General features: G+C 40.5%; 1 protein-coding gene across 1 annotated transcript; it reads left to right on the forward strand.

Moving 5' to 3' along the window:
- Positions 1-278: 278 nt before the first annotated feature.
- On the forward strand, positions 279-11,486 carry RAD51D (RAD51 paralog D). Its single transcript, XM_067472081.1, has 10 exons — positions 279-606; positions 4,101-4,162; positions 4,262-4,380; positions 5,849-5,930; positions 6,186-6,320; positions 6,499-6,594; positions 7,561-7,651; positions 7,811-7,881; positions 10,342-10,503; positions 10,605-11,486. The coding sequence occupies exons 1-10, from the start codon at positions 528-530 to the stop codon at positions 10,653-10,655; spliced, it is 948 nt and encodes a 315-aa protein (XP_067328182.1). The 5' UTR covers positions 279-527; the 3' UTR covers positions 10,656-11,486.
- Positions 11,487-12,292: the final 806 nt, after the last annotated feature.

A 12,292-nucleotide genomic window follows, 5' to 3' on the forward strand; every position in this document is an offset into this window, starting at 1 on the left:
ATCCACTCTCCATTCTGGTGCAATTTGGAGGAGGATGGACCACAGATGATTGGATTCGAAGTACCTTCACTAACTTCCTGAGACCATTGCGAGCCATCTAAATAACTGATAAAGACCAACCTTGATACACAATTCCTTTCTCAAATAACCCGGGCAGCGCCGGGTCCCCAAGCTAGTAATATAATATAATAACAAAATTTCTCAATGTGGCTCCCTCCCGCACTCCCGTGCCTGGCCAGGAGAGGGCGCCAAAGCCCATCTCTTTCCCTTCTAGGGATGGAAGGAGGCGACAGAGAGCTGCAGCCTGGGAAAGGAAACTACTTTTTCCTTTTCCTGCAAAGGGACTTTGCAACATGGGGGCAAGGAGTTCCCTTCCTGGCCTTGCCAAGCCCTTCTTTCCAACGAGGCCCACGAGTTGCATGCTTTTGCTTTCCTCTCCCACCCCCAGAAATGTCAATATTTGGCATTGATTTCTCCCTTCTTTCCTTCCTTCCTCCCTTGCATGTTTTTGCCTCTTTCATAAGGCCATGATCCTCCGACCCGGGTTGTGCCCGGGACTCACGCCGGAAGCGGTGGCCCTCCTCCGAGGCCAAGGCATCCAAACAGGTCAGTGCTCAAGCAGAGGCTGGGCGGGCATCTGTCGGGAGGGGTCGAATGGTGCCTTCCCTTATGGTTGAAGGGGGTCAGACTAGATGGCCCTTGGGGGTCCCTTCCAACTCTAGGAATCTAATAATAATAATAATGTATACTACTACTACTACTACTTACTACTACTACTACTAATTGTAATTCTATCTTTATGGCAGAAGAGGGTCAGACTAGATGGCCCTTGGGGGTCCCTTCCAACTCTAGGAACCTAATAATAATGTATACTACTACTACTAATAGTAATTCTATCTTTATGGCAGAAGAGGGTCAGACTAGATGGCCCTTGGGGGTCCCTTCCAACTCTAGGAACCTAATAATAATAATGTATACTACTACTACTAATAATAATAATAGTAATTCTATCTTTATGGCAGAAGAGGGTCAGACTAGATAGCCCTTGGGGGTCCCTTCCAACTCTAGGAACCTAATAATAATGTATACTACTACTACTACTACTAATAGTAATAGTAATTCTATCTTTATGGCAGAAGAGGGTCAGACTAGATGGCCCTTGGGGGTCCCTTCCAACTCTAGGAACCTAATAATAATAATGTATACTACTACTACTAATAATAATAATAGTAATTCTATCTTTATGGAAAAAGAGGGTCAGACTAGATAGCCCTTGGGGGTCCCTTCCAACTCTAGGAATCTAATAATAATGTATACTACTACTACTACTACTACTACTAATAGTAATAGTATTTCTATCTTTATGGCAGAAGAGGGTCAGACTAGATGGCCCTTGGGGGTCCCTTCCAACTCTAGGAACCTAATAATAATGTATACTACTACTACTACTAATAATAATAATAGTATTTCTATCTTTATGGCAGAAGAGGGTCAGACTAGATGGCCCTTGGGGGTCCCTTCCAACTCTAGGAACCTAATAATAATGTATACTACTACTACTACTACTAATAGTAATAGTAATTCTATCTTTATGGCAGAAGAGGGTCAGACTAGATGGCCCTTGGGGGTCCCTTCCAACTCTAGGAACCTAATAATAATAATGTATACTACTACTACTAATAATAATAATAGTAATTCTATCTTTATGGCAGAAGAGGGTCAGACTAGATAGCCCTTGGGGGTCCCTTCCAACTCTAGGAATCTAATAATAATGTATACTACTACTACTACTACTAATAGTAATAGTAATTCTATCTTTATGGCAGAAGAGGGTCAGACTAGATGGCTCTTGGGGTCCCTTCCAACTCTAGGAATCTAATAATAATGTATACTACTACTACTACTACTAATAATAATAGTAATTCTATCTTTATGGCAGAAGAGGGTCAGACTAGATGGCCCTTGGGGGTCCCTTCCAACTCTAGGAACCTAATAATAATAATGTATACTACTACTACTAATAATAATAATAATAGTAATTCTATCTTTATGGCAGAAGAGGGTCAGACTAGATAGCCCTCTTCTGCCATAACTCTAGGAATCTAATAATAATGTATACTACTACTACTACTACTACTAATAGTAATTCTATCTTTATGGCAGAAGAGGGTCAGACTAGATGGCCCTTGGGGGTCCCTTCCAACTCTAGGAATCTAATAATAATAATGCATACTACTACTACTACTAATAATAATAATAATAATTCTATCTTTATGGCAGAAGAGGGTCAGACTAGATGGCCCTTGGGGGTCCCTTTCAACTCTAGGAATCTAATAATAATAATGTATACTACTACTACTACTAATAATAATAATAGTAATTCTATCTTTATGGCAGAAGAGGGTCAGACTAGATGGCCCTTGGGGGTCCCTTCCAACTTTAGGAATCTAATAATAATAATGCATACTACTACTACTACTACTAATAATAATAATAATTCTATCTTTATGGCAGAAGAGGGTCAGACTAGATGGCCCTTGGGGGTCCCTTTCAACTCTAGGAATCTAATAATAATAATGTATACTACTACTACTACTACTACTACTAATAGTAATTCTATCTTTATGGCAGAAGAGGGTCAGACTAGATGGCCCTTGGGGGTCCCTTCCAACTCTAGGAATCTAATAATAATAATGCATACTACTACTACTACTACTACTAATAATAATAATAATTCTATCTTTATGGCAGAAGAGGGTCAGACTAGATGGCCCTTGGGGGTTCCTTCCAACTCTAGGAATCTAATAATAATAATGCATACTACTACTACTACTACTACTACTAATAATAATTCTATCTTTATGGCAGAAGAGGGTCAGACTAGATGGCCCTTGGGGGTCCCTTTCAACTCTAGGAATCTAATAATAATAATGTATACTACTACTACTACTACTAATAATAATAATAATAATAGTAATTCTATCTTTATGGCAGAAGAGGGTCAGACTAGATGGCCCTTGGAGGTCCCTTCCAACTCTAGGAATCTAATAATAATGTATACTACTACTACTAATAGTAATTCTATCTTTATGACGGAAGAGGGTCAGACTAGATGGCCCTTGTGGCTCCTTTCCAACTTTAGGAGTATAGTACATAGATAAATAATATCATCTTCCTTTATGGCAAAATGGGGGTCAGACTAAATGGACTTTGGGGACTCTTCCAACTCCAGGAGTATAATAATAATAATAATAATAATAATAATAATAATAATAATAATAAATAGATATTAAATTCCTTTATGGCAAAAGGAAGGCAGACTAGATGGACTTTGGGGTTACTTTCCAACTTTAGGAGTACAACAATAATAATACATTGATAGATACGTAAAATAATAATAATAATAATAATAATAATAATAATAATAATAATGGATAATAATATTATAGTATTTCATTCTTGCAGGCTGGGAGAAGGTGGGTGAGACTAGATGGCCTCTGGAGGTCCTTTCCAACTCTATGTCTTGTTGTTGTTGTTGTTGTTACTACATCTTCCTTTATGGCAGAAGGGGGTCAGACTAGATGGCCCTTGGGATCTCTTCCAACTCTGAATCTATTATTATTATTATTATTATTATTATTTTACCGACACAAAAACACAGTATGTCACAGCAAACGAGATCTATATGCTGGATTTCGTATCAAAAAATCACAAGCCGAACACTTCCCAAGCGTCTAGGACTGTGTGATGTATTATTATTATTAGATTCAGCCTGGCAGAAAGGGGTTGGGCTGGATGGTTATTGGAGGTTCCAATTAAATGATGACGATGACGATGAGGATATAATAGTTCAATCTGCTATTCCAACTATGTGATGATGATGACGACGATGACAACTACAGCAACAACAATAAATAATAATATACCGGTAGTACTAATTCTACCTTACTCCCTGCCAGAATAGAGTTGGATTGAATGGCCCTTGGAGTTCCCTTCCAGCTCTAGAAGTCTAATAATGATAGCAATAGATGCTAATCTATCTATCTATCTATCTATCTATCTATCTATCTATCTATCTATCTATCTGCTTTTGCTTGTAGTGGTGGACCTGGTCTCGTCAGACCTGGAGGCCTTGGCCCAGAGGTGTTCCCTGTCTTTCAAGGTGAGTGGGAGGAAGGCCCTCTCCTGTGGCCCCTGTTATTCTTGAGGGTCTCTGTGGGGCCCCAAAAGGTTTTCCCTCTCCCTTGTGCTTCCTCCCCAGAGCCTGTCTTCCGCCCGCCGGCTGCTCCTAGCCCGCTTCTCCTCCTTCCCGGCCAATGGGGCTGACCTCTTTGAGGAGCTCCAGAAGGGCAGCGCCATCCTCAACACCGGGATCAACAGGCAAGGGAGGGAGGGAGAGAGGGGCCTCTGCCGGGAGGGATACGGTGGAGCAGGAGGGGGAAGCCAGGGCCCTGGGGTCCCTTCCAAGACTAGGGTTCAATCCATCCATTCATCAATCAATCCATAAATCCATCAAACAATTCGTCTATCCACCCATCCGTCTGTCCATCTGTCTGTCTATCTCTCCTGTCCATCTACCAATCCATCTCTATCCCTATAATCTATCTATCTATCTATCCATCCATCCATCCATTTGTCCATCTGTCCGTCAGTCCATCTATCTCTTCATCCAACTCACCCATCCATTTATCTATATCTAGCTATCCATCAGTTCGTCCATCTGTCTGTCTGTCTATATCTATCTATTTATCTATCTATCTATTTGTCCATCCATTTGTCCACCCATCTGTCTGTCTGTCTGTCTGTCTGTCTATCTATCTATCTATCTATCTATCTATCTATCTATCTATCTATCTATCTATCTAGTCATCCATCCATCAGTTTGTCTGTCTGTCTCTCTGTCCATCCATTCATCCTTCCATCTATCTCATCTATCCATCCATCAGTTTGTCTGTCTGTTTATCTATTCAACCATCCATCTATCCATTTGTCTGTCTGTCTGTCCGTCGATCCATCCGTTCATGTCTGTCTGTCTTTCCATCCATTCGTCCATCTGTCTGTCTGCCTGTCTATCTAGTCATTGAATCCATCAGTTTCTCTGTCTGTCTGTCCGTCCATGCATCCATCCATGCATCCATCTATGTATCCTATCCATCTGTCTGTCTGTCTATCCATTTGTCCATCTGTCTTATCTATCTATCTATCCATCCACTTTGTCTGTCTGTCTGTAGATTTATCTATCTATCTATTCGTCTATTTGGCTATCTGTTGGATGGAAGCCAGGGCCCTGGAGTCTCTTTCAATGCTAGGGTTCCATCCATCCATCCATCCATTCGCCTGTCCGTCCATCCATCCATGTATCGATCTATCTGTCTATCCATACAACCATCCATCTATCTGTCCGTCTGCCTGTTATATTTATTTTTATTTATACTCCGCTTTATCTCCCCAAAGGGGGCTCAAAGTGGCTTGACATAAAAGCAGTAGCACAGAATTAAAATATACCAATATACAAGAATTAAATCTGTCTGTCTATCAATCCATCCATCCATCCATCCATCCATCCATCCATCTATCTTATTTGTGTTTCTATCTGACAATGATTAATCTATCAATCTATTCATCTGTCTATCTGTCCGTCCATCTATCCATCCTCCATCTCTAGCCATCTCTCTATTATGTCTATCTACCTATGAATCCATCCAGTCAACCAACTCTCTCCCCCACCATTCATCTTTCTGTCCATCCATCTATCCTTGATGTCTTCCTGCAAGCAAAGGGGTTGGATGGCCTTTGGGGGTCCCTTCCAACCATGCATTCACTTGTCCTTCTGATGCCTCCTTTTCAGTTTGGACCGGCTTCTAGACTCCGGCTTGTACACTGGGGAGATTACAGAGTTTGTGGGGGCGCCCGGTTCGGGGAAGACGCAGGTGAGAGAAAGACTAATAATAATAATTATAATACATAATATATATAATGTCATGTAATAATGATAATAATGATGATGATGATGATGTTTGGAAATTGACTTAACTTTTCTCCTTCTAGGTCTCCCGCTAACACAGCCTCAAGCAATAGTATTAATAATAATAATGTATAATAATAGTAATGACATAATAGTAATTATATATAATAATATAATGCAATAATAATAATAATAATGGACCTAACTTTTCTCCCTCCAGATCTGCCTGGCTATTGCCGCACATACAGCCCTCATCCTCAAGCAAGAGGTGCTTTACATCGACTCCTCGGGGGGCTTCTCGGCGGCCCGCTTACTCCAGATGCTGCAGCGCATGACGGGGAATGAAGAGGAGCAGGTCGGTGAGCCCAGAGCACTATGCAGCAGCGCAAAAGGCCAATGCGATCCCAGGTTGCGTCAATGGGAGGACCATCTCTAGTTGGGAGAGAAGTGTTGCTGAGTGAGTTCCTCACTTGGAACGATGGCCCAAGCGACGCAAGTGATGATGCCCGATCCCTCTCTTTCGATCCCTCCAGACAGAGGCCCTGCAGCGGATCCATGTCAATCGTGTTTTCGAGGCCTACAAAATGCTGGACAGCCTGCAGGATCTTCGGAGTACCCTGGCTCAGCAGGTAAGTGGTTCGCAAGCTGATTCCTCCCAATAGATGACCATCCAGCTTCTGTGTAATAATAATAATAATAATAATAATAATAATAATAATACAAGAGAGCATAATTAAAGCCTCCCTGTCAGATGACCATCCAGCCTCTGGATAATAATAATAATAATAATAATAATAATAATAATAGGACCAGAGAGTTGGACGAGATGCCCAAGGGCCATCCTTATTTTATTATTATCCATCATTATGATTATTATTCTTATTATACTCACATAGTTAGAAGGGACCTCCAAAGCCCATCCAGTTCCAACCTCCTTCTGCCAGGAAGGAAGATAGAATTACTATTATATTATTATTAGACTCATAGAGTTTGGAGGGACCTCTAAAGGCCATCCAGTACAACCTCCTTCTGCCAGGAAGGAAGATAAAAGAACTATTATTATTATTATTATTATTATTATTATTATTTTGTATTATTATTATTATTCGACTCATAGAGTTTGGAGGGACCTCTAAAGGCCATCCAGTACAACCTCCTGCCAGGAAGGAAGATAAAAGAACTATTATTATTATTATGTATAATTATTAATATTAGACTCATCAAGTTTGGAAGGACCGCTAAAGGCCATCCAATCCAATCTCCTTCTGCCAGGAAGGAAGATATAGTACTATTATATTATTATGTATCAATTATTATTATTATTATTATTATTATTATTATTAGACTCATAGAGTTGGAAGAGAGCCCTAAAGGCTATCCAGTCCAGCTCCCTTCCTTCCACCTGGCAGGAAGACAGAATTACTATTATTATCAATTATTATTATTAGACCCCTTGAGCTGGGAGGGGCCTCTAAAGGCCATCCAGTCCCACCCCATTCTGCCTCCAGGGCTGAAGGCAACAAGGCCTGCTCCTTCTTCTTCCTTAGGACATTCTTTTACATTTTTCAGCCTGTCTCTTTTTTTTCTTTTTGCAGGCCATGAATGGCTGTGGCTCGGCCAAAGTGCTGGTGGTGGATTCGATGTGGGCACCCCTCTCCCCACTCCTGGGGGGTCGGTCACCTGATGGTAAGGGGCTGCCTTTGGGGACCACCCTTGGGTTCCCTCCTTCTTCATCCTGGGACAGTTGGGGCAAACAATAACGTAAGGTATAAATAAATATAGTAATATTAATAGGACCCCTTTCCAATATGCCTTTGCTCCCCTTGGCCCTCCTTATGATTTCAGGCATGGCCCTCATGAGCCACTTGGCTTTGGAACTGAAGACACTGGCCAAGGATTTCGGGGTGGCCCTGGTGGTGAGTGCCCCCCTCTATCCATGCATCCATCTATCTCTTATCTATCCACCCTCCATCCACCCATCCATCCATTCTTCTGTGTGTCTATCTATCCATCAAGCTATTTATCTTATCTTATCTTATCTATCTATCTATCTATCTATCTATCTATCTCTCTATCATCTATATATCATCTATCTATATCTATCTATCCATCCATCCATCCATCCATCCATCCATCCATTCTTCTGTGTGTCTTATCCATCCATCTATTTATTTTATCTATCTATCTATCCATCCATCCATCCATCCATCCATTCTATCTATCCATCCATCTATTTATCTTATCTATCTATCTATCTATCTATCTATCTATCTATCTATCTATCTATCTATCTAGCCATCCAGCTATCCATCCATCCATTCTTCTGTGTGTCTATCTATCCATCCATCTATTTATCTTATCTACCTACCTACCTACCTACCTACCTACCTACCCATCCATCTCATCCTCCCATCCACCCATCCATCCATCCATCCCCCCATCTATATATCTATCTATCCATCCATCCATCCGACTATCTATCTATCTATCTATCTATCTATCTATCCATTCATTTGACTCTATCTATCTATCTATCTATCTATCTATCTATCTATCTATCTATCCATCCATCCATCCATCCATCCATCCATTCATCCATCTCATCTACCTACCTACCTACCTACCTATCTATCTAGCCATCCAGCTATCCATCCATCCATTCTTCTGTGTGTCTATCTATCTATCCATCCATCTATTTATCTTATCTATCTATCTATCTATCTATCTATCTATCTATCTATCTATCTATCTATCTATCTAGCCATCCAGCTATCCATCCATCCATTCTTCTGTGTGTCTTATCCATTCATCCATCTATTTATTTTATCTATCTATCCATCCATCCATCCATCCATTCTTCTGTGTGTCTATCCATCCATCTATTTATCTTATCTATCTATCTATCTATCTATCTATCTATCTATCTATCTATCTATCCAGGCATCCAGTTACACGTCTGTCCGTCCATCCATCCATCCATCCATCCATCCATCCATCCATTCTTCTGTGTGTCTATCTATCCATCCATCTATTTATCTTATCATCTATCTATCTATCTATCTATCTATCTATCTATCTATCATCTACCTATCATCTATCTATATCCATCCATCCATTCATCCATCCATCCATTCTTCTGTGTGTCTATCCATCCATCTATTTATCTTATCTTATCCTATCTATCTATCTATCTATCTATCTATCTATCTATCTATCTATCCAGGCATCCAGTTACACGTCCGTCCGTCCATCCATCCATCCATTCTTCTGTGTGTCTCTCTATCCATCCATCTATTTATCCTATCTATCTATCTATCTATCATCTACGTATCATCTACCTATCATCTATCTATATCCATCCATCCATCCATCCATTCTTCTGTGTGTCTATCCATCCATCTATTTATCTTATCCTATCTATCTATCTATCTATCTATCTATCTATCTATCTATCTATCTCTCTATCTATCTATCTGTCTATCTATCTACCTATCCATCTATCCAGGCATCCAGCTACCCGTCCGTCTGTTGGTCCATCCATCCACCCAACTCTAGGATTCCTATTATCCATCTATCTATCTATCTATCTATCTATCTATCTATCTACCTATCTATCCATCTATCTGGAATATATCTCTATCTTTCCATCCTCGACTCTTTCTACGGAAGCAGTGGGAGGGGTTGCGATCAACTGGGTGTCCCTTGGGCTCTCTTCCAACTCTAGGATTCCTATTATCTATCTATCTATCTATCTATCTATCTATCTATCTATCTGGATATAGCTCTATCTATCCATCCACCCATCCATCCATCTATCCTTATCTCTACTTATCAGTCATCTATCTATCTACCTACCTACCTACCTACCTCTCTTATCCATCCATCCATCCATCCATCCATCCATCCATCCATCCATCCATCTCTATCATTGTGTCTGTCTATCCATCCATCCAATCATGTAGTTGGTTCCCCAGGCCTACCTCCTTTTCTTTTCTTTCCTTTCCTTTCCTTTTCTTTCCCCTTCCCTTTCCCTTTATTTCTCTTTCTTGGAGTGTCCAAGGCCTTCCTGCTTTCCTTCCTTCCTTCCTTCCTTCCTTCCTTCCTTCCTTCCTTCCTTCCTTCCTTCCCTCCCTCCCTCCCTCCCTCCCTCCCTCCCTCCCTCCCTCCCTCCCTCCCTCCCTCCTTCCTTCCTTCCTTCCTTCCTTCCTTCCTTCCTTCCTTCCTTCCTTCCTTCCCTGTATCACTGATTTGGAGCTTTGGGTGGGTGGGGTGTCCTTCTGCCATACAAGAAGGCACCATCCAATCCCTCCCGCCAGATGGCCTTCCAGACTCTGCTGCAAATCCCCCAAGAACAGCTCTCACTAATTTCTTTTCAGCTGACCAACGCAGTGACCAGAGACCCGTCCAGCGGCTGTCCGAGGGCAGCGTTGGGCCGCTCCTGGGCCTCTGTGCCCAATACAAGGATTCTTCTGGAAAAGGATGGATCGGGAAAAGGCCAGAAGGAATGGAGGGCCTCCTTGATGAAGTCCCCTCGCCAGGTGAGGCCCGGTCTGTGTGTCTGCCTTGGGTTGCAGTCCAAACTCGGGCTTCCAAGGTGCCAAAGCTGTGGGTTTCTGTGACTTGTTTTTGTCCTTTCTAGCCTATTGGGATCCAGGTGGAGATCGAGGAAGATGGCAGAGAAGGACCATAACGGAAGCACCCTCCTTGGTTGTTTGTTGATTATTATTATTATTATTATTATTATTATGAGTTTATCCTTCAAATTACAGATCCCAAAGAGAAAGGAGAGCTGAGTTTTCACAAGGAAAGAGGGAAAACGGAGCCATTTCTAAATGTTTCCAGGAATATTTAAAATTATTGTTGGGTTCGACTTGGGTTTGGATGCAGTTTCCTTGCCATTTGCTAAGAATAGCCACCGTTCTTAGAGAGCTCCTTATATATTATATTATAAATATAATATTATAGGTGATATGTATATATAATATATATAAAATATATTTATATATATTATATATTATGCTTATAATATACATCTTACATCATGTAATATTTATTATACATATAATATATAGCATTATATATACATATATATAATTATGCAATATATATTATATTATATATATAAATTTATTATATATATATAAATATAAATATTATATAATACAATATATAAAAATTATATATAATATAATATAATATATATTAAAAACCAAACTTTCAAAGTATAAGGACTGCCTCCTGCCTAAATCAAGATTCAGCATGGAATATTTGAAAGTGATGTAAGGCCAAGGTTTTGAGAAATAATACAAATATTGTAAAAATGTTTTAATGATGATAATAATAATAATAATAATAATAATTGTATATTCAGGGATGGGCTTACCTTGAGAAATGGAGCGACATTTTATGGCAATTTGTAGATACCAAAATGAAATGGAAGTTGCTTTCTTTCTTTGGAATATTTTCCTTTTTCCCCTTTGGATGTATCTATCTATACACATAATAAAAGTGAAAATATGTATTTGTGTGCATAGCTGGAGTATTCCCTTATATAAACAAGCTCCCGCCTCCATAAACACTATATCTCCCACTACTGAGGAGACACCAAAGGTCCTCCCTCCAATGACATTGCAGGTTATAGCGAGCGCCATGAACATGTCCAAGAGTCCTGCCATCAACACCACACTGCCCACCACCCAAGGGAAGGCTTTCATACCAGGACTGTTTCATCCTAGATTGTATGTGTTTCCTCCACCATAGGTATCCCAGTGTTTCTGACTCATTGGTGTGGAATTTGCATGACCCCACCCACTGCCTCTCCCTTAACCCTTCCCTATTATTTTCTGTGGCACACAGTAAACAGAGGAATTGGTCAGCAACTGAACATACTAGAGAGGTTTGGGGAGAGTTCACCATGATTTATAGGAGTTGTAGGTCCTGGGATGTGTAGTTCACCTGCAATCAAAGAGCACTCTGAATACCAACGATGGATCTGGAGCTCAGTTGGCACACAGAACCCCCATAACCAAGAAAACATACTGGCGGTCTTTGGAGGGATTTATAGGAGTTGTAGTTCACCTACATCCAGAGCGCAGTATGAGCCCAAACAATGATGGATCTGGACCAAACTTGGCATGCATACTCAATATGTCCAATTTGAATACTGGTGGGTTTTTGAGGGGAATTATCCTGGACATTATTATTATTATTAAACTTTATTTGTACTCCGCTAGCATCTCCCAAAGGATTCGATGCGGCTTACACAGGCCGAGGCCTCAACAACACAACACAACGATACAATCAAGCAAATCAAACAATTAAAAACCA

Source organism: Anolis sagrei, chromosome 11 (assembly GCF_037176765.1).
Source record: "Anolis sagrei isolate rAnoSag1 chromosome 11, rAnoSag1.mat, whole genome shotgun sequence".
Classification (NCBI taxonomy): domain Eukaryota; kingdom Metazoa; phylum Chordata; class Lepidosauria; order Squamata; family Dactyloidae; genus Anolis; species Anolis sagrei.